The sequence below is a fragment of the Salvelinus fontinalis genome, chromosome 8 (genome assembly GCF_029448725.1).
Source record: "Salvelinus fontinalis isolate EN_2023a chromosome 8, ASM2944872v1, whole genome shotgun sequence".
NCBI lineage: Eukaryota > Metazoa > Chordata > Actinopteri > Salmoniformes > Salmonidae > Salvelinus > Salvelinus fontinalis.
Genome location: NC_074672.1, coordinates 20,000,129 through 20,022,886, shown reverse-complemented (window position 1 = coordinate 20,022,886; position 22,758 = coordinate 20,000,129). Strand labels below are relative to the sequence as shown.

At 41.8% G+C, this 22,758-nt stretch overlaps 3 protein-coding genes across 7 annotated transcripts in view; 1 reads left to right on the top strand and 2 right to left on the bottom strand.

Annotated features, from left to right (window-relative positions):
- LOC129860834 (protein kinase C and casein kinase substrate in neurons protein 1-like) overlaps positions 1-1,126 on the bottom strand; it is a 57,673-nt gene extending 56,547 nt beyond the window's left edge. The window contains exon 1 of one of the 3 annotated variants that reach the window (XM_055931659.1): positions 881-1,126. The gene's annotated coding sequence lies outside the window, so the exon portion shown is untranslated. The remainder of the gene's footprint in view (positions 1-880) is intronic. The other 2 variants (XM_055931658.1, XM_055931660.1) reach the window with 2 other exon arrangements.
- A 3,510-nt stretch (positions 1,127-4,636) lies between these two features.
- LOC129860835 (40S ribosomal protein S10) lies at positions 4,637-12,692 on the top strand. Of its 3 annotated transcripts, none has more exons than XM_055931662.1 (7): positions 4,670-4,789; positions 7,184-7,216; positions 9,493-9,642; positions 11,823-11,997; positions 12,157-12,243; positions 12,424-12,479; positions 12,597-12,692. In XM_055931662.1, exons 1-7 carry the CDS (start codon positions 4,685-4,687, stop codon positions 12,642-12,644), a joined length of 654 nt encoding a protein of 217 aa, XP_055787637.1. In that variant the 5' UTR covers positions 4,670-4,684; the 3' UTR covers positions 12,645-12,692. The 3 variants fall into 3 exon arrangements, with proteins under 3 accessions (XP_055787638.1, XP_055787637.1, XP_055787636.1); XM_055931661.1 differs by having other exon boundaries at positions 7,139-7,216; XM_055931663.1 differs by lacking the exon at positions 7,184-7,216 and having other exon boundaries at positions 4,637-4,789.
- Positions 12,693-12,997: 305 nt separating this feature from the next.
- Positions 12,998-21,932, bottom strand: LOC129860836 (diphosphoinositol polyphosphate phosphohydrolase 1-like). The gene is made up of 5 exons (XM_055931665.1): positions 21,643-21,932; positions 18,094-18,204; positions 16,888-16,932; positions 16,661-16,745; positions 12,998-16,386 (listed from the first exon to the last, which is right to left on the bottom strand). The coding sequence occupies exons 1-5, from the start codon at positions 21,739-21,741 to the stop codon at positions 16,187-16,189; spliced, it is 540 nt and encodes a 179-aa protein (XP_055787640.1). The 5' UTR covers positions 21,742-21,932; the 3' UTR covers positions 12,998-16,186.
- Between the last annotated feature and the right edge of the window lie 826 nt (positions 21,933-22,758).

The following is a 22,758-nucleotide window of genomic DNA, read 5'->3' as shown; positions in this document are numbered from 1 at the left end:
CTCATTAGTATTCCATACCCTAATCTGCCTCGTGATTTTCTCGCATTACTTTGTACAAATGTTGCACATGGGAGACCTGATAGCCTACTAAACAATAAACATAGACTACTATTCGTCGTTGGTCGACTGCTTTATGAAATAGTATTCAGACGCATCATTGCGAACTTGTTTATTCGTCCAGGCTACCTCCATGGTATTGTTTATCTCACTGTTAGTGCTAGGAGGGAGCATAAATGGAAATCTCACAACCTTGACCACCAAAAAGGACGTGTGATGGTAGCATCTGCGGCCAATAGCCTGCAGTACTTTCTTCGAAATTAATTTTATTCGATATATTCATACACAGGTTAAATTTCATTGTTACAATTACCCATAAGAAAAGGCTTAGCCATAATGCTTCGATTTGACAAGGAAAACAGGAGCATATAGCCTGTAAACGGCTAATTTATTATCATTATGTGATCAAAGAGGAAAACATCTGCATGGTGGAATAAAAATATATAATTCACGTAGCCTAAAGCAATAAGACAATTGCCAAATACGACATTAAGCAAACCACATTTTCCAGATGACAAGTGAAAACATAAAACAGCAGTATTATACCCTCTACAACATACAAAACAACAACATACTAGGCTAGATCACGGTCTTGACCATTTAATAACAATTCCTTCGTATATGCGTTTCATAATTATGAAGAATATGTCGTTATGAGATAAAAAAAAAAACACAAAACAATCTGACGTTGGTCAGGTAAACGATGGGAACCATGCGAAAAAGATCCTTCATCCGTTTCCCTTTGCCAGTAGGCTACACAGCGTTATCTAATCATCGACACTATGTAACGTCCACAACGGACAAACTTGTACGGTTGACTTACCAGGGTGTTCGCGTGTTATCCAAGTATTTCCGAATTTTTATCAGTTCTCTTTTTGCAATGACAGAAGGCGACCCTCCTTTTGCAAGAGGCTCTGCATCTGCGAGATCACGATGCACGCAGCAAGGGGGAGCTGCAAAGCACCCGTGCACATTGGGGGATGGTCCAACAAAGTCGTTTGCCTCCTTAAATACTTCAATATTGTCCACCATCAGAGTACTGTCATGAAAATAATAGGACGGATTGGAAACAGTTTGGTCGTTCTACAGTTACTTCGATATAGACACATTGTAGGCTATGGTGTGTTATGAATAGAGAGTGCTGCTAGGCATATTGCCCATGGGTGCAGTCAAGATTGTCTACATATTGGTAATTGCAAATGTTTTGAATACGCCTTGAATATGACTTAAATGTCTCAATGGACATAGCACAACTAGATGCAATTGTGCTAGTTTTAAGTGTAAACATCCACTTTAGCTTTGAAATTAAATGACACTCAAAATGACTGTTTTTCTCTCAAAGAATTGACTAACGCCTCAATTACACCGATAGTGTTTTTGCGCAAAATAGTATACAGCATCAAATCAAAGTTTATTTGTCACGTGCGCCGAATACAACAGGTGTAGTAGACCTTACAGTGAAATGCTTACTTACAAGCCCTTAACCAAAAGTGCAGTTTTTAAGTAAAAAATAGGTATTAGGTAAACAATAGATAAGTCAAGAAATACAACAAAAAAAACCAGTAAAAACAGTAGGGAGGCTATATACAGGTGTTACCTGTACAGAGTGGTGCACCGGTTAGTCGGGCTATGAGGAAATATGTACATGTAGGATTAGTTAAAGTGACTATGCATAGATGATAAACAGAGAGTAGCAGCAGCGTAATAGAGGGGTTGGGTTGGGGGGGCGTGAGGACATACAATGCATAGTCCAGGTAGCCATTTGATTAGCTGTTCAGGAGTCTTATGGCTTAGGGGTAAATGCTGCTGAGAAGCCTTTTGCTTCTAAACTTGGCACTCCGGTACCGCTTGCCATACGGTAGTAGAAATAATAATCTATGACAGGGGTGGCTGGAGTCTACCCTCTGTAGTGCCTTGCGGTCAGGGGCCGAGCAATTGCCATACCAGGCAGTGATACAACCAGTCAGGACGCTCTTGATGTTGCAGCTGTAGAACCTTCTGAGGATCTGAGGACCCATGCCAAAGCTTTTTAGTTTCCTGAGGGGGGAATAGGCTTTGGTGTGCCCTCTTCACGACTGTCTTGCTGTGCTTGGACCATTCTGGTTTGTTAGTGATGTGGACACCAAGGAACTTGAAGCTCTCAACCTGCTCCACTACAGCACCGTAGATGAGAATGGGGGTGTGCTCAGTCCTCTTTTTCCTGTAGTCCACAATCATCTCCTTTGTCTTGATTACGTTCAGGGATAGGTTGTTATTCTGGCACCACCTGGCCAGGTCTCTGACATCCTCCCTATAGGCTGTCTCGTCATTGTCAGTGATCAGGCCTACTACTGTTGTGTCATCTGCAAACTTAATGATGGTGTTGGAGTTGTGCCTGGCCATGCAGTCGTAGGTGAACAGGGAGTACAGGAGGGGACTGAGCACGCACCCCTGAGGGGCTCCAGTGTTGAGGATCAGCGTGGCAGATGTGTTGCTACCTACCCTTACCACCTGGGGGAGGCCCGTCAGGAAGTCCAGGATCCAGTTGCAGAGGGAGGTGTTTAGTCCCAGGATCCTTAGCTTAGTAATGAGCTTTGAGGACACTATGGTGTTGAACACTGAGCTGTAGTCAATGAATAGCATTCTAACGTAGGTGTTCCTTTTGTCCATGTGGGAAAGGGCAGTGTGGAGTACAATAGAGATTGCATCATCTGTGGATCTGTTTGAGCGGTATGCAAATTGGAGTGGGTCTAGGGTTTCTGGGATAATGGTGTTAATGTGAGCCATGACCAGCCTTTCAAAGCAGATCATGGCTACGGACTTGAGTGCTACGGGTCTGTAGTCATTTAGCCAGGTTACCTTTGTGTTCTTGGGCACAGGGACTATGGTGGTCTGCTTGAAACATGTTGGTATTACAAACTCAATCAGGGACATGTTGAAAATGTCAGTGAAGTCACCTGCCAGTTGGTCGGCACATGCCCGGAGCCGTCCTGGTAATCCGTCTGGCCCAGCGGCCTTGTGAATGTTGACCTGTTTAAAGGTCTTACTCGTGTCGGCTACGGAGAGCGTGATCACACAGTCGTCCAGAACAGCTGATGCTCTCATGCATGCCTCAGTGTTGCTTGCCTCGAAGCAAGTATAGAAGGGATTTAACTCGTCTGGTAGGCTCGTGTCACTGGGAAGCTCGCAGCTGTGCTAATAGTTTGCAGTCCCTGCCTCATCTGAAGAGCGTCAGAGCCGTGTAGTACGATTCAATCTTAGTCCTGTACTGGCGCTTTGCCTGATTGATGGTTTGTCTGAGGGGGTAGCGGGATTTCTTATAAGTGTCCGGGTTAGAGTCCCGCTCCTTGAAGGCAGCAGCTCTACCCATTAGCTCAGTGCGGATGTTACCTGTAATCCATGGTTTCTGGTTGGGATATGTACGTACAGTCACTGTGGGGATGACGTTGTCTTTGCACTTATTGATGAAGCCAGTGACTGATGTGGTGTACTCCTCAATGCCATTGGAAGAATCCAGGAACATATTCCAGTCTTCCAGACTGAATCACTGGTTCTTCCTGCTTTAGTTTTTGCTTGTAAGCAGGAATTATGGTCAGATTTGCCAAATGGGGGGCGAGAGAGAGCTTTGTATGTGTCTCTGTGTGTGGTGTAAAGGTGGTCTAGTTTTCCCCCCCAGGTTGCACATTTAACATGCTGATAGAAAGTAGGTAAGACTGATTTGAGTATTCCTGCATTAAAGTCCCCGGCCACTAGGAGTGCTGCCTCTGGGTGGGCGTTTTCCTGTTTGATTATTTCCTTATACAGCTGACTGAGTTCGGGTTTAGTGCCAGCAGCCGTCTGTGGTGGTAAATAAACAGCCACAATGTAAACTCTCTTGGCAAATAGTGTGGTCTACAGCTTATCATGAGATACTCTACTTCAGGCGAGCAAAATCTAGAAACTTCCTTAGATTTCGTGCACCAGCTGTTGTTTACAAATATACACAGACCGTCCCCCCTCGTCTTACCAGAGTGTGCTGTTCCATCATGTGGTTCTGTGTGCACAAAATTTCAACAATCACCTTCTGCTATCATTTCTGTCAAGCCACCCATGCCTCGATCACACCGAGTGAATTTGCATTTTGGTACACCAGAAGTACATTAATTTCCAATTGAAAGCTGTTTTGCCTTGCATCATTGCGTTGCAGAGGCAGTTGCAGTGCGTTCTGGGTGGTGCATGTGTTGGATTTATCAAAAGGTATGTGTCAAACTGTGTGTAGATGGCTTGACAGAAATGGTAGCAGAAGGTGAATGTTGCATAAATATCCAGATGATGCTGCATACCGTTTTGCGCAATAAAGCTTGAGGCGCTGTGCATACAGTTTGATGCATACAGATTCGATAAATCCAACCATAGCCTTGACAAAAGCTGAAACAGGCAGGTATTTACATCCAAAGAACATTACTACTTTTCGTAAATATCTTAAAGTACATTACATAATTAACCTATGAACTGTAGACTAATCATCATGACTGCTGCTGATGATACTGATGATGTGACGTCACCAAAAATATAGGAAACCATGTACCCTGAAAAATACATGTAAAAATATAGAAAATCATAACACTCAAACCAAATGGTATACGCACACCCGCACAAAAACATATTCATGTTGAATAATCAGGGACGTTTTAATTTCTCACCGCTGCGCTGGATACCACATCAATACGCATGCGTCGGTCTCTCCGGCTCCGGTCTCAAAACGAGAATCAAGGTAGAAAAGCGGCCTACTTTGATTATTCTGTATTATCTCAAACATCGTACGAAATTGCGTTGTCATAAATTAAAGTCGCGTTTGAATTGTGATTCTTTAAATAGTCTAACGTCTATTTATGCTTGAATGTTGTTTTTTGGCCCTAAACGTCTGTTTGTAGCTAATGTTAGCTACACGACTAATAACTATGTGGCGGCAGCTAGCTTGCCCTGTGTTTTCCACTGATACAATAACACGATTTAGCATTACTGTGGGTTAACATTTGCTAACTAACCAGTTGAGAACGTTAGCAAAGCGAGTAACAAGCAGCTAGCTCTAGCCACTAATTAGCTAGCTAACTATGCCAAATTGCCATGACGCACTGACAAGTCCTCAACCTTTCTACCATATGGTTCGTATCTTCTGTGTGGTCTATTGGATGCTAGCTAGTTGTCCCAAGCTAGAAATGTTTGCTGCCAACAATTTAGCGCTAGCTCACGAAGTCAAGTTAGTTGCACGTCTTGAATTTCCGGATACACACCCAGAATCAGACATGGTATATTATTTTGATGCAGGCAGTGGGTCAGGTCAGGTCAGCTGCAGTATGCCGCATTCAGGTGCTGGTCGGAACTTGGAAATGTTCGACTTGTTAACTAGTTGAACGCAGCAGGTGTATAAATGCGACCAGTTTGCAGGAACCCCTCTTTATACTTCTGTTGGTCAGTTTTTATCTTAGGACGGGCGGGAGGCAGGGGTACTCCAGTAGTTTTTTGTTTGTTTTGTTTTTGCTCACTTTAATACATAAAAAAAAATATATATATATCAACAAACAAAAGAGGAATAGTCACATGCAAACAAGCATACAACAAAAGATTTACATTGCCAGGAATCCTAAACAAACAAGTCATATTCATTAATAATACAACAAGTTTTAATTGCCTTTTTGTTTTTCATTTGAGTTAAAGTGGTGCAATATTGTTGAAACTCATTTATAAATTGAAAAAAGTTAGGTTTTTAATTAGACCATTTGCATTTGTGAATTTGAAATTTACCTAGTATTATTAGCAGTTGAATTAAATATACTACATCTTTATCTATGTCAGAATTTCTGAAATAAATCATATCATAACCATTAAATAGTACAACCGGTCCTATTGTTTTGTAAGAAAATTATGTATGTCAATCCAAAACATTCTACTATAAATACAGGCAAAAAACAAATGCAAAATGGTCTCCTCCATTCTACAGAAATCACAGTTATATTCAATATTCAGCTTAATGTGCTCCAGTAGGTGACAATGCACAATAACTGTTGGTTGACAGCCACAGATGAACCCCATAGAAGAAGGGGTGACAAAGGTAGCTAGCTAGCCGTACACCGGTAGACAAGGTAATTTGCCCCCGCCTGTTGGGCACTGTTTTCACACAGTTCTGTTAAGGACTGCGAGGGCAGGCGGGAGTGAAGGACACTGTGCTAGCTTAGCCAGCTAGACCTAGGGAGGACTCTGGTACGCTGGAGGAGGGTGTGACACTGTGGTAGATAACTAGCATGCTAGGTAGCACACGGTGTCGCCCAAAGATTTGAATAACTAACCGAGCCTGTTGTTTCCAATGGGAGCAAATTCATCATAGTGGGAAGAACAAGCAAGGAGTTGAGATCGTCTGTGTTGCCAAGCTCTAAAATAGAAGTAAGTTCTATTTGTGAAGCAGATCGCGCTGCAAGTCCTGCCTCTCCCATCTCCTCATTGGTTTATAGAAGCAGGTACCCACGTGCCATCTCCTCATTGGTTATACCCACGTGGGTGACTGAAAGACGAACAAGGTCAGTGGCGGTAATGCACCTAATTTATGAAAGTTACCAATCTCAATATAAAGTTGAGAAGAAAAAGCCTAGGAGGAGAGATGACTAGAAACGATTCGGTTGACCGTTTTATGTGTGGATTAATTGTCGGAGTAGAGGACCTTGTGCATTTCAAGTAAAGTAACAACTCGATGTTTATATACCAGGACAAATTAGCTAGCAACAGCAAGCTAGCTAAATAGGACAACTTCGCTAGCAAGTGCAAGCTAGCTAGCTAAATTGCCATAAATGTTAAATGCTTTTTGACCTGTCCCCAAATTTATGTAATTGGTTCAGAGTTTGTTTTGATATTTTAACCTGCATGTCGTGATCGCGTTTGGTGTGGGGGGACAAAAATAATTTTATGCACGATGGCGCCTGCGCACAGCCGGTTTGGGTTCTGTGTTATTCTAAACAATGCAACGGGTAAAGTCTACAAAATGCAGTCCACTCTGTTTGTTACAGATTCAAGTTTTGGAAAATTTTAATTGTTTGGAGATCAAATGTTTCATTTATAAGAATATTTTCAGAATGTTATCCAAAATCCATCTCGCTCAATCTTCTCCCAATGCCAGCCCCTGGGCTTCCTCTCATCACCATATTTTGAAGTGAGTGGAAATGCTTCACATTTATACATCTGGTGAAATATCTGGCTCATTGTTTTATCTGTGGTATCGCCCTAGCCTTCAGTCTTCTTTGCTAGCGGGAGGCGTGGATGACCGGTAGACAGTGTGCTTTGCCCCCACCTGTCGAGCACAGGTTTTCTCCGGTACACAGCAGACGGGAGGCGAGGGCAACACCGTGTGCTAACTAGCAAGCTAGCAGAGTGTCGCCCTGGGGGTGACAGGTAGACAGTGTCTTTCGCCCCCGCTTGTCGGGCACTGTTTTCCTCAGTTCTGTTAATGACGGTGAGGGCAGGTGGGAGAGAAGAACACTGTCTACCGGTGTTTCTCCCGATCAAAACTGAAAGCGCGAACCACTGCATTTAACCACGGCAAGTTGACTGGTAATATGGTTGAATACAAACTGTGCGGTTATGCCCTCCGTAAGTCGATCAAACAGGCAAAACGTCAGTACAGAGACGAAGTGGAGTTGCAATTCAACGGCTCAGACACGAGACGTATGTGGCAGGGACTCCAGACAATCACGGATTACAAAGGGAAAATCCGTCACGTCACAGACACTGACATCTTGCTCCCGGACAAGCTAAACACCTTCTCCTGCTTTGAGGATAACACAGTGCCACCGACACGGCCTGCTCCCGAGGACTGTGGGCTCTTGTTCTCTGTGGCCGATGTGAGTAAGACATTTTAAGCATGTTAACTCTCACAGGGCTGCCGGCCCAGACGGCATCCCTAGCCGCGTCCTCAGAACATGTGCAGACAAGCTGGCTGGAGTGTTTGCGGACACATTCAATTGCTCCCTGTCCCAGTCTGCTGTTCTCACCAGCTTCAAGATGTCCACCATTGTTCCTGTACTCAATAAAGCAAAGGTAACTGAACTAAATGACTATCACCCCATAGCAGTCACTTCTGTCATCATGAAGTGCTTTGAGAGGCAAGTTAAGGATCATATCACCTCCACCTTACCTGTCACCCTAGACCCACTTTCATTTGCATACTGCCCCAATAGATCCACAGACGATGCAATCGCACTGCACACTTCCCTATCCCATCTGGACAAGAGGAATACCTATGTGAGAATGCTGTTCATTGACTACAGCTCAGCCTTCAACACCATAGTACCCTCCAAGCTCATCACTAAACTCAGGGCCCTGGGTCTGAACCCTGTCCTGTGCAACTGAGTCTTGGACTTCCTGACGGGCCGTCCCCAGGTGGTGAAGGTAGGAAACATCACCTCCACTGCGCTGATCCTCAACACAGGTGCCCCACAAGGGTGCGAGTTCAGCCCCCTCCTATACTCTCTGTTCACCCATGACTGCATGGCCACGTACGTCTCCAACTCAATCATCAAGTTTGCAGACGAGTAGTGGGCCTGATTACCAACAATGATGAGCCTACAGGGAGGAGGTGAGGGCCCTGGCAGAGTGGTGCCAGGAAAATAATCTTTCCCTCAACGTCAACAAAACTAAGGAGCTGATTGTGGACTTCAAGAGACAGCAGAGGGAGCACGCCCCCATCCACATCGACGGGGCCGCAGTGGAGAAGGTGAAAAGCTTCAAGTTCCTTGGCCTACACATCACTGACAATCTGAAATGGTCCACCCACACAGACAGTGCGGTGAAGGAGGCACAACAGCACCTCTTCAACCTCAAGAGGCTGAAGAAGTTTGGCTTGGCCCCTAAGACCCTCACAAACTTTTACAGATGCACCATATAGAGCGGTTACTCAACCCTGCACCTTAGAGGCTGCTGCCCTATGTAAATAGAAATGGAATCACAGGTCACTTTAATAATTGAACACTGGTCACTTTAATAATGTCTACACACTGTTTTATTCATTTCATATGTATATTCTGTATTCTAGTCAATGCTCCCACATTGCTCTTCCTAATATTTCTTAATTCCATTCTTTTACTTGTATATTTGTGTGTATTGTTGTGAATTGTTAGATACTACTGCACTTTTAGAGCTAGGAACACAAAAATTTCGCTAGACCGCAATAACATTTACTAAATAGGTGTATGTGACGAATAAAATGTGATTTGATAGCTAGCAAGGAGGACTCCTTTTTTGGGGGAGTGTTCATGCAGGAACCAATGGGGAAATTACAGAGTTTAGACTAGCACGTGAACGCAGCATTCGCTGCCGTATGACCATTATCTTATTACACTTCATGGAGGTCTCAACGGCACAGCTGATGCATGTTGACATGAGCTTAGCATGTTCAACAGGTGACAGACATGTTCTTCTCCGCCCCTCCAGATGCTGATGCCCAAGAAGAATCGTATAGCCATCTACGAGCTACTCTTCAAGGAGGGGGTGATGGTGGCCAAAAAGGATGTGCATCTGGCTAAGCACCCGGAGCTGGCTGATAGGAATGTGCCCAACCTTCACGTAATGAAGGCAATGCAGGTTAGATTTTGTACTTTCTTCTGGTGCCTCATATAGTGTTATATGATGGAGAATGAAAATAGAGACTAAGATGGGATACACTTTATTGTCCCCAAGGGGAAATTTGTCTTTGACACGCAATAAACTGGGGCGGCAGGTAGCCTAGTGGTTAGAGCGTTTGGCCAGTAACCGAGCTGACAAGGTAAAAATCTGTCATCTCTGCCCCTGAGCAAGGCAATTAACCCACTGTTCCCCGGGCACCGAAGACGTAGATGTCGATAAAGGCAGCCCCCCGCACCTCTCTGATTCAGAGGGGTCCGGTTAAATGCGTTAGGCACATTTCATTTGAAGGTATTGAGTTGTACAACTGACTAGGTATTAGAGGTCGACCGATTAATCGGAATGGCCGATTAATTAGGGCCGATTTCAAGTTTTCATAACAATTGGAAATCGGTAATTTTGGACGCCGATTATATTTTTTTACACCTTTATTTAACTAGGCAAGTCAGTTAAGAACACATTCTTATTTTCAATGACGGCCTAGGAACGGTGGGTTAACTGCCTTGTTCAGGGGCAGAATGACAGATTTTTACCTTGTCAGCTCAGGGATTCAATCTTGCAACCTTACGGTTAACTAGTCCAACGCTCTAACCACCTGCCTCACGAGGAGCCCGCATGTTACGCGAATGCAGTAAGAAGCCAAGGTAAGTTGCTAGCTAGCATTAAACTTATCTTATAAAAAACAATCAATCAATCAATCATAATCACTAGTTATAACTACACATGGTTGATGACATTACTAGTTTATCTAGCGTGTCCTGCGTTGCATATAATCGATGTAGTGCGCATTCGCGAAAAAGGACTGTCGTTGCTCCAACGTGTACCTAACCATAAACATCAATGCCTTTCTTAAAATCAATACACAGAAGTATATATTTTTAAACCTGTAAATTTAGCTAAAAGAAATCCAGGTTAGCAGGCAATATTAACCAGGTGAAATTGTGTCACTTCTCTTGCGTTCATTGCATGCAGAGTCAGGGTATATGCAACAGTTTGGCCCACCAAGCTCATTGCGAACTCATTTGCCAGAATTTTACGTAATTATGACATAACATTGAAGGTTGTGCAATGTAACAGGAATATTTAGACTGGTGGATGCCACCCGTTAGATAAAATACGGAACGGTTCCGTATTTCACTGAAAGAATAAATGTTTTGTTTTCGAGATGATAGTTTCCGGATTCAATCATATTATTGACCTAAGGCTCGTATTTCTGTGTGTTATTATGTTATAATTAAGTCTATGATTTGATAGAGCAGTCTGACTGAGCGATGGTGGGCACCAGCAGGCTCGTAAGCATTCATTCAAACAGCACTTTTGTGCGTTTTGCCAGCAGCTCTGCTGTTTATGAATTCAAGCCTATCAACTCCCGAGATTAGGCTGGTGTAACTGATGTGAAATGGCTAGCTAGTTAGCGGGGTGCACGCTAATAGCGTTTCAAACGTCACTCGCTCTGAGACTTGTAGTAGTTGTTCCACTTGCTCTGCATGGGTAACGCTGCTTCGAGGGTGGCTGTTGTCGATGTGTTCCTGGTTCGAGCCCAGGTAGCGGCGAGGAGAGGGATGGAAGCTATACTGTTACACTGGCAATACTAAAGTGCCTATAAGAACATCCAATAGTCAAAGGTATATGAAATACAAATGGTATAGAGAGAAATAGTCCTATAATTCCTATAATAACTACAACCTAAAACGTCTTACCTGGGAATATTGAAGACTCATGTTAAAAGGAACCACCAGCTTTCATATGTTCTCATGTTCTGAGCAAGGAACTTAAACGTTAGCTTTCTTACATGGCACATATTGCACTTTTACTTTCTTCTCCAACACTTTGTTTTTGCATTATTTAAACCAAATTGAACATGTTTCATTATTTATTTGAGGCTAAATTGATTTTATTGATGTATTATATTAAGTTAAAATGAGTGTTCATTCAGTATTGTTGTAATTGTCATTATTACAAATACATTGTAAAAATCGTCCGATTAATCGGTATTGGCTTTTTGGGTCCTCCAATAATCGGTATCGGCGTTGAAAAATCATAATCGGTCGACCTCTACTAGGTATCCCCCTTTACCCTAGCAGAATATGTCCTCAACTGTTGCCCTTGTCCTCAACTTGACTGTGACCCTCCCTCTGCAGTCTCTGAAGTCAACTGGGTACGTGAAGGAGCAGTTTGCCTGGCGCCACTTCTACTGGTACCTGACCAATGAGGGCATCCAGTACCTGAGGGACTTCCTGCATCTGCCCCCAGAGATTGTTCCCGCCACTCTGCGTCGTCAGATGCGCCCGGAGACCGCCCGGCCCAGGCCTAAAGGTATATCTTGACCATGTCTGTGTCACCTGGGGCCTGTTCAGGAGGGTTCAAAGTTCAGATAGAAATATACCCTTTGTGTATGAATAGTGGTGAATGTTGCAGGTGTTATAGTAGTGTGCAGATCAGAGGAGTGGTGTAAAACATATCCTTCTGTTTCAGGTATGGAGGGTGAGAGAGGTGAGCGGCCAGCTAGGTTTAACCGTGAAGGAGGAGACCGAGACAACTACAGACGTTCTGCTGCACCACGTGAGTACTCAAGTCACCTGTTTATTACGTTCGATAACGATGCACCAATATGGAAACACTGAGCCGATGCTAATATTTGCTTTGCCATTGTGGCTGATAGGGCATTGCAGCAAATGGTAAACTTTATGTAAATGACCTGAATCTCTACTTGTCTGATGATCATACTTTCTGTCCTTTTAGCTGGCGCAGACAAGAAGGCTGAAGCAGGCGCTGGTGCAGCTACTGAGTTCCAATTCGTAAGTAAAGTATTTAAAATCAATAGTGGGTGCCATGCCTTATTGTAGCCTAATGCCCAATTGTCAATTGAGATCTTCAAGGATTGAAAACTTACCAACTGGTATTGTGTGTTGCAGAGAGGTGGATTTGGACGTGGCAGAGGACAGCAACCACCACAGGAGTAAAGCACTGACTCTGTTCTTGTACAGTATAATAAAAGGGGTTTGCTGTAATCTCAGTGTGTCATGAATTTCTAATTGCATTGGATGGTGATCATAAGATATATACACTTCACAGGAGGTTGGTGGCACCTTAATTGGGGCAGATGGGCTTGTGGCAATGGAATGGTATCCAGGAGTTTGATGCCATTCCATTCGTTCTGTTCCAGCCATTGTTATGAGTCGTCCTCCCCTTAGTGGCCTCCTGTGATACACTTGAAATTGTAGGTGGTAATGAGACAACTATTATTTTTAATCTAGAGGAGTTGGAACACATTTCTCCAACTGGAGTCAACAAGAAAATACAAAGAAACCCAAAGAAAAGGGAACACTGGGTGTTTTATTAATTGGCAGAATTGTTTTACAATCTTCAGTCTTCACATTTTGTTCTGTAATTCCCCATTGAAGAAGAAATCAGTGATATGTGTATTTGAGTTGCCCCCGAATGGACCATTGCATGTAATGATTTGGATTTTACCATTTTTCAGTTTACATCAGTCATCACGAAAGATACAAATTTCATCATTGGATTTGCTTTATATGCTGTTAAGACCATTAAACTTACCAGTAAACTGAAGTCATCAAGAACAGGAACATTTTACCCAGAACTGCCATCACCTAGTTAGATGACCCATAACCACTAGATGGCGCCATCACAAAATCTCATGACACGTTTGGGTTCAGTATGATAGAACTTTGCGCAATATTGAATTCAATGGAAACTTCTGTACTGAATGAACAGTTGAAAAACACTTATGGTGGCCCAGCGGGACATCATATGGTGTGCATCACGAGCTTTACGATTTCAGATGGTCACACCCACCAAACGCACCTCAAAGGCTGTTGAACTGTGCACAACGTTTTGGGGGAAACGTCATTCAGTGCAAACGTTAAAGCGAACTGAACACACCCCAGGACTCACAAACAACATGGGGCATACTGAAATTGCCAATCCCTACTGGCCATATAGTGAGAAATAAAGCCATGCATGTACTTATAAGAAAGTAAGGGGGATACCTAGTCAGTTGTACAACTGAATGCATTCAACTGCGAGTGTCTATAGTCATTACGTCCTGGTGCAATATCGTATGACTATCTTAGGTCTACCATGAGTAGGCCTGACCTTTTCTATTTTTACAAGTAAAAAAACACCACATATTCCCTATGTTCAGGTTCCATGTAAAAACAGAGGAAAGGAAAATCTAAAAACCTCACCAGGCAGTTACTAGTACATAAATGTTGCATAAACAGCTAAAAAGGAAATGCAATGCATCCATCTAACTAAGCAAAGCTAGCCAACTGAGGGCCCAATATACCATGGGTCTAGGGCCATTTCAAGGTTAGGACTAGGCTGTTGTGTAAAACTTAAAAACATTGCCAGAGGAGATGAATAAGGCTGAGAACTAATTTAACAGCTCTTTGTGGGAGATCAGTTGGGTCAATGGGTACGTTTGGCACGATCCAGCTCAGCAAGAATAGAATATTCTCATTCTTTGTGCCCTAAATTATGCTCAGTTGAGAAATCTTCTGCCAGAGCCAGTCAGTTACATGACAACTTACATAGTTTTTTCTTGGCAGGGTTGGGGTCCTGAAACAAGATTTTATAAAACATCATTATCGAAATTGGCACATACCTACTAGCCCATCAGGGCAAAGTACAGCGTGAAGTAGAATCTACACATCAATTTCCATGGGCCAGGGAGACAAGCAAACAACAGTACCAAACTCCAGGGCCAGTAGTGGAGAGTTGGTCTCTGCATTGACATATGTTAATGTTCTATAGCCTATTTACCAATCCCAGTTATTCTTGTTCACTAGTCTTGACTGGGCCAGAATCACTATGGTTCTGAGACTTATCAGCATCCATCCATTCATCAGATCAATGTCATTTGATTGATTTAAATGATCAATTTGAACAACCAATGATGAACATACCTAAAGTAGACAAATAATTCATTAAGACCTATTTAAAAGTGCCTTTCAAGAAACAACAAAAACCTAACAAAACAAATATAGCTAACATAAAAACAAAAGTCCAGTGTTCATTTAAGGGAAACTGCAGAATTATATCAGTGTAAACATTTGTTAGAATACAATTTAGAATTGATGGATTCACATGAGCGTAAATTTGCCCTCACCAAAACGTGCAGGTGATTTACCTTGGTATTGCTTCTCCTGTTGTGCAACATCTCTTCCTGCATCACACACACCAATCAATCAACAGACCTCACCTTACATCAATACACACACTGAGAGATTAGTACAGACTGAAAAACGTCCGTCATATGCAATCAATCACCATCATAACATTAGAAAATAAATATGAATATTAACAACAAAGTAAATGGATATAGAATTATCAAGTGAAAACCATGAAGACATCAATTTTAGTGGGGTCCAGAGTATGACACACACGTTATCCAGCAGTGGCATAATCTTCCAAGTGCCATTTGAAATTAGCCTTACTATTCAAGCACAATAAACAACACCTAATTACATTACTACCCACCTCCTGATGCACAACATGATTCAAAAACTCTGCAAGAGCACGTCTCCTGCACCAAAAACTAGTTTGGGTTCTTGTTCCTTTCCCCTGAGGATCAGATAACATGCATAATTCTGTTTTTCTGGTCATTTAATTATAAAACCAATCAATATATTATCTTTATAGTATAGACAGACAACAAGACGTGCAGATTATTCACATTTCAATGTTCGGGTTAGATGTGCCCTAGTGTGATAACAAAAGCCAAAGCTACTATGGGAGTGTTTTTTTTATGTCAGCCCCCTTATCAAAACTTCTCTCTCCAATCACCAAAGCTTGTGCTATCATCACAATGGAGCCCGTTTTGTACCAGATAATTCCATTCCTACAGATTACATCCCACAAGACACACCCATGTACCTTTACCACACATACAAAACAGGAAACTTTCCAACAAGCCCATCTAACCATTAACCAAATAAATGCATTTTTAGATGATTAGAAAAGATATGAAAAGAAAACAAACTACAGAAAATGTCATACTGAAAAAGCCTGTCATACTGTATAACTCTTAGACTAACGATCTGTCACGGTACATGGTGATAGGTTATGTCATTCTTATGACTGCCATATAAAGGGGTGTGGCAACTAAATGGTAAACACATAGCATACCAATACTTTACATCACCACAGCAGAGAGTTGCATTCAACAAACCTCACATTTATGACAGAGAGGAATGAGGGACAGAGGAAAAGGAGGAAGAGTTTGGGAATACCTCATGCAATTATTAATAAAAATCAAGAAAAAAAAACATTCAAATTACAAAGTATTATATCTTCTTCACCCAACACTTCAAGTCTGTACCTCCACTCTGGCACCACAAAAAAGGCTGTCAAGGCAAACATTTCTGTTGATGTTTTGAAGTTGAAAAAATAAGTAGTAGTAGGAGGAGGAGCACGATTAAGTAAGAAAAGGAAGCGGGTAAAAGTTGTGGAGAATTCTCCAGGAGTTTCTGTGTTTTAGCTATCTTATACTCGATCTAGAGTTATGGTTGATGTTGTAGGTAGGGGAGTGGTCTCCTCCCCCTATTGTGGCCACCAGGGGCGGCATGTTGCTGCTCAGGCAGCCCTGTTGTAGGGCCTCAAAGTACGAGGCCTGCACAGGCTTGTGGCACTGCAGCACTCTGCTGGCATCATCTGTCTTAAACCATTCCCTTTTTCTACCTGTCAACAGAGGGACAACGAGCGGAGTTAGAAAGGGGCCTACAAAAACAGGTTAAGTCTAGATTAACTCAGGAATGAAATGCCTATGAAGGATCTACAATAGTAGTAGTAGTAGTAGTAGTAGTAGTAGTAGTAGTAGTAGCAGCAGTTGTAGCATCTATTATAATCAGCTGGTCAATCTGTTGCCGATGAATCAATTTGATCACACATAACAAAATAGATTTCCAGACATCACAGCTTTCACAAACACCACAAAAAACGTGTAAAAATGTACCAATATTCACAGAGTCCTCCCAGTCTTCTAACATCTCTGTAACCATTAGGACATAGACATATGTTCTGTGCTTCCTGTCTGTGTTCTGAGAAAGAGGAAATCAAGAAAAATTGTTAGTGCTCAAGGTTAGGAGGCAAACAGTGGAAATAAACTAGCAGTCCCTCCCACCCCAAGTTTAAAGACAAGCAACACAAAGACATGGAAAAACACAAACTTTTTCAGCTCACCTCGAAAATTCCTAGTAGTCGCCCCAATGTCCCCTTGACACCAGCCTGGAAAGACAACATGTTCAGTAGAAGTGAAACAGCAGATTAAACCTTGAATAGCGATTCTTAGTAAAAGCAGGACACTACAATGTTTTCACCCGATGAGACCTGGGGGTTCTGAGAATTGCTGCCATTTTCAGTCCCAGAGCGGAGGTAACGTCATGGAGGAGAGGGAGGGAGGGATCAGCTCCTATTAACATGGTGTCATTGCAGTACTTTCTTCTTCAGGTTACAGTTTTACTCTATTTATAAACATGGACTCTCAATCAAGAGGCTCCTCAACCCATTCAGTGAATAGCTTACATAGAAGAACATTTAGATTTTTCAGAGCTGAAATAAGGGCTGCTAAGTCAACTAGTGTAAAATCAGTACATCAACAAAACCCTGCAAGAACATTTGGCCAAGACAACAATACATCAGATTGTGTTTCACTAACAAATGAGCTCAACATTGATCACAAGGAACTCACAAATGAGGCTGAATACAGTTAATGGAAAACCAATAGACTTAAAAGACTAGAAGATCTGAAACCCTACCTGAACCCTACCTCTTTAAAGAGTATCTTAAATAATCCCACAGCAACCCCCCTCGCCCCCCAAAAAACTAAATAATAAAAGAATTGCCTTTCGTGAACTAACACTCACACTTGACTTCCCCCACCCCACTAGCACTGCCTTTGCTGATAGCTAGTTTATTTCTGGAAAATGTATTTACTGAGATATTTGGTTGTCCCACCTAGCTATCTTAAGATGAATGTACTAGCTGTAATTTGCTCTGTATAAGAGTCTCTAACAGTGTCTAAATTACTCAAATGTAAATGTTTAAAGATGGCATTATCCCATTTGTTCAACAGAAAAGGTTAGCTTCAGTTTAAATACCGTATATACCCTCTAAAGAACTTTACGCAACAATTTAGCATGAGAGTAACCTTTCTATTAACAAAATTATGCTCAGGGACATCGAGTATTTTTCGGGAAATCCGATTATTAATTAATAAACACGTTATAAAAGTGTAATTACCTGTCTATACCAATCTATACAGGCCTTTACCCTTTACAAACTATTTCAAAGGGCAACTGTGCAGAAGTGAAATGATACTTTCAATGAGCTCCTTGCATAATAAAAACTCTGAATGCACAAATGAAGTTGACAAGAAATTCAGCCTACCTCTTCACACACCTCTCGAACAGCAGCCACGTTGGGCTCTTCCTCTGGCTCCATTCCTCCACCAGGGACAATCCACTTGTCTTGAGTCCGGCTACTACTAACCAACAACACCTGCAGGCAGGGCCAGATTAAGAAATCATAAGCCCTAGGGCTATGCTTTTTTAATAGAAAAAAATAACATTTTAAAAATGCATTTCATGCAATTCTACGTAATTTACATGATAGAAGACATTAGCTCAATCTTTTTTTAATCCCACACAAATGACCGAAATGAGTGGCTACTCCGACACTGATAAACTGAGATCAATCTGGTCTTGAATTCAAAGAAGCAATAGCCCAGGCCAATGAAGCGACACACAGACTGTACAATATTAGGAGGATATATATATATATATATATATATACAGTACCAGTCAAAAGTTTGAAAACACCTACTCATTCAAGGGTTTTTTCTTTGTTTTTACTATTTTCTATATTGTAGAATAAAACTATGAAATAACACATATGGAATCATGTAGTAACCAAAAAAGTGTTTAAAAATATATATTTTACATTTTAGATTCTTCAAAGTAACCACTTTTTGCCTTGATGACAGCTTTGCACGCTCTTGGCGTTCTCTCAACCAGCTTCATGAGGTAGTCACCTGGAATGCATTTAAAATTAACAGTTGTGCCTTGTTAAAAGTTCATTTGTGGAATTTCTTTCCTTCTTAATGCGTTTGAGCCAATCAGTTGTGTTGTGACAAGGTACGGGTGGTATACAGAAGATAGCCCTATTTGGTAAAAGTCCAAGTCCATATTATGGCAAGAACAGCTCAAATAAGCAAAGAGAAATGACAGTCCATCATTACTTTAAGACATGAAGGTTAGTCAGTACAGAACATTTCAAGAACTTTGAAAGTTTCTTCAAGTGCACTCGCCAAAACCATCAAGCGCTATGATGACACTGGTTCTCAACAGGACCGCCACAGGAAAGGAAGACCCAAAGTTACCTCTGCTGCAGACGATAAGTTCATTATAGTTACCAGGATCAGAAATTGCAGCCCAAATAAATTCTTCACAGAGTTCAAGTAACAGACACATCTCAACATCAACTATTCAGAGGAGACTGCGTGAATCAGGCCTTCATGGTCAAATTGCTGCAAAGAAACCACTACTAAAGGACACCAATAATAAGAAGAGACTTGCTTGGGCCAAGAAACACAAGCAATGGAAATCTGTCCTTTAGTCTGATGAGTCCAAATTTTAGATTTTTGGTTCCAACCATTGTGTCTTTGTGAGACGCAGAGTAGGTGAACGGATGATCTCCGCATGTGTGGTTCCCAACATGAAGCATGGAGGAGGAGGTGTGATGTGTGGGGTGCTTTGCTGGTGATACTGTCAGTGATTTATTTAGAATTCAAGGCACACTTAACCATCATGGCTACCGCAGCATTCTGCAGCAATACGCCATCCCATCTGGTTTGGGTTTAGTGGGACTATCATTTGATTTCCAACAGAACAATGACCCAAAACACACCTCCAGGCTGTGTAAGGTCTATTTGAGCAAAAAGGAGAGTGATGGAGTGCTGCATCAGATGACCTGGCCTCCACAATCACCCGACCTCAACCCAATTGAGATGGTTTGGGATGAGTTGGACCGCAGAGTGAAGGAAAAGCAGCCAACAAGCAGCCAACAAGGGAAGCCCTTCAAGACTGTTGGAAAAACATTCCAGGTGAAGCTGGTTGAGAGAATGCCAAGAGTGTGCAAAGTTATCATCAAGGCAAAGGGTGGCTACTTTGAAGAATCTAAAATATATGTTTTATTTAATAGTTTTGATGTCTATTATTCTACAATGTAAAAAATAGTAAAAAAATCATCAATGAAAACTGTGGAATCAGTCGGTGTCAAAACTTTAGACTGGTACTGGATATATATATATATGTATATATATATATATATATATATATATATATATATATATAATTCTAAAATTGATGAAATAAAACATTTTCCTCATCAATCTACACACAATACCCCATCATGACAAAGCGAAAACATTTAGTAAATGTATAATTATTTTTAAAAACATCAACTTATTTACATAAGTATTCAGACCCTTTGATATGACACTCAAAATTTGAGCACAGGTGCATCCTGTTTCCGTTGATCATCCTTCAGATGTTTCTACAACTTGATTGGAGTCCACCTGTGGTAAATTTAGTTAATTGGACATGATTTGGAAAGGCACACAACTGTCTATATAAGGTCCCACAGTTGACAGTGCATGTCAGAGCAAAAACAAAAGCCGTGAGGTCAAAGGAATAGTCCGTAGAGCTCCGAGATAAGATTGTGTCAAGGCACAGATCTGGGGAAGGGTCCACAAAGAATTCTGCAGCGTTGAAGGTCCCCAAGAACACAGTGGCCTTCATAATTCTTAAATGGAAGAAGTTTGGAACCACCAAAACTTTTCCCAGAGCTGGCAATCAGGGGAGAAGGGCCTTGGTCAGGGAGGTGACCAAGAACCCAATGGTCATTCTGACAGAGCTCCAGAGTTTCTCTGTAGAGATGGGAGAACCTTCCAGAAGGACAACCATCTCTGAAACACTCCACCACTCAGGCCTTCATGGTTAAGTGGCCAGACAGAAGCCACTCCTCAGTAAAAGGCACATGACTGCCCGCTTGGAGTTTGCCAAAAGGCACCTAAAGGACTCTCAGACCATGAGAAACAAGATTCTCTGGTCTGATGAAACCAAGATCGAGGTCTTTGGCCTGAATGCCAAGTGTCACGCCTGGAGGAAAACTTGCACCATCCCTACGGTGAAGCATGGTGGTGGCAGCATCATGCTGTGGGGATGTTTTTCAGCGGCAGGGACTGGGAGACTTGTCGGGATCGAGGGAAATATGAACAGAGCAAAGTAGAGAGAGATCCTTGATAGAAACCTGCTTCAGAGCACTCAGGACCTCAGACTGGGGTGCCACGCTTGTTGCGTCATACCCAAGAAGACTTGAAGCTGTAATCACTTCCAAAGGTGCTTCCAAAAAGGACTGAGTAAAGGGTCTGAATACTTATGTAATTGTGATATTTGTTTTTTATTTCTAATACATTTGTTTTTGCTTTGTCATTATGGGGTATTGTGTGTAGATCGATGGGGGGGGGGGGGACAATTTAACCAATTTTAGATTAACGCTGTAATGTAACAAAATGTGGAAAAAGTCAAGGGGTATGAATACTTTTGAAAGTACTGCAATGACCCAGAGCTAACAGACCCTGCATTGCATAATAAACTAATTTGGCAACTCTGGGAAAATAAAGTTATTCAACTTTAATATATTCAGCCTAGGCATCTACAGTTAAGGTTAATGTAAGTTGTAACATTGTACTTAAAAACAAATCCAATAACATGTTAACCGCAGGCGATGTTGCCACCAAACAAGCATATGCTTTAGCTGACATGTAGCCTATTCTCTACATTCGAAATAGCTACCCCACCAGACTACAGACTACCGGCTGGCAACCTGTACTCCAAAAGGCCCGTTCAACCTCCACACTCCCAGCCTCGGATTTACCTCCTTCTCACTCTCGTTCCTGAAGCACAGACAGGCGGCGCGTTTCTTGTAGCCGTCCCCGTCATATATCCGCGTTTGATTCGATTTGATCTTCATCATGTTGGGGTAAAAAAAAAGTGAACCAGAAACTCAGAAAGACGGTCACAGCCCACTGTGGGAACCCGTGTGAAAGGCTATCAATTTCTACAACAGACTTCTTCTCTGCTTAATTTTTCAATTTTCTCTTGCACAGACGCCATTATAAACTGCGTAAACTACGCACCACGGTAGATAGAGTAGTCAAACGTAGCCTACACATATCGGTATTCACGTTTCAATCTTTGAGAATGAGAGTATGAAACTGTAAACGCAGTCGTGGTCGGTCTGGTAGATCTCTAGTTTTACCCAATGATGTGTACAGTGCCTTCAGAAATAATTCACACCTGATTTTCACATTTTGTTGTGTTACAGTCTGAATTTAAAATGGTTTAAATTTAGATTTTATGTCACTGATTTAAAGTATACCAGTGCCTAAACAATTGTAGGAGTAAAACTGCTTAATAAAAAGTCACATAATATGTTGCATGGATAATATTGTTCAACATCATTTTTAAATGACTACCTCATACAATTATCACTCAGTCAAGTAGTGAATTTCAAGCACAGATTCAACAACAAAGACCAGGGAGGTTTTCCAATGGTTTGAAAAGAAGGGGGGGAAGGAGACATTGAATATTCCCTTTAGCACGGTGCAGTTATTAATTACACTTTGGATGGTGTATTGAGTCACTACAAAGATACAGGCTCCCTTCCTTACTCAATTAAAGGGAAACCGCTCAGTGAAACTGGAAACTGCTCAGGGATTTCACCATGAGGCCATGGTGATTTTAAAAAAAAGTAACAGATTGTGGGTTCTATCAATGTAATTTTATGCGTCATTTCCAATTCCCAAAATTATATAGTGCTTTTGGATAATATTAAGACCCCTTTACTTTTTCCACATTTAGTTACGTTACAGCCTTACTCTAAAATGGATAAAATAGTTTTTTTCCACTCATCAATCTACACACAATACCTCATAATGATTAAGAAAGAAAAACGTTTTTAAACCATTTTTGCAAAAAAAATAAACGTAAA

Bases quoted from the DNA above. Each gene is read 5' to 3' on its own strand.
- LOC129860835 (XM_055931661.1), top strand. From the start codon at position 4,685: ATGTTGAATAATCAGGGACGTTTTAATTTCTCACCGCTGCGCTGGATA. The intron at 11,998-12,156 runs GTATATCTTGAC...CTTCTGTTTCAG, and splicing joins CGCCCGGCCCAGGCCTAAAG to GTATGGAGGGTGAGAGAGGT. The intron at 12,480-12,596 runs GTAAGTAAAGTA...TGTGTGTTGCAG, and splicing joins CAGCTACTGAGTTCCAATTC to AGAGGTGGATTTGGACGTGG.
- LOC129860836 (XM_055931665.1), bottom strand. From the start codon at position 21,741: ATGATGAAGATCAAATCGAATCAAACGCGGATATATGACGGGGACGGC. The intron at 16,933-18,093 runs GTAGGCTGAATT...TTGTCTTTCCAG, and splicing joins TTCGAGAGGTGTGTGAAGAG to GCTGGTGTCAAGGGGACATT. The intron at 16,387-16,660 runs GTACATTTTTAC...CTCTGTTGACAG, and splicing joins GGAGGACTCTGTGAATATTG to GTAGAAAAAGGGAATGGTTT.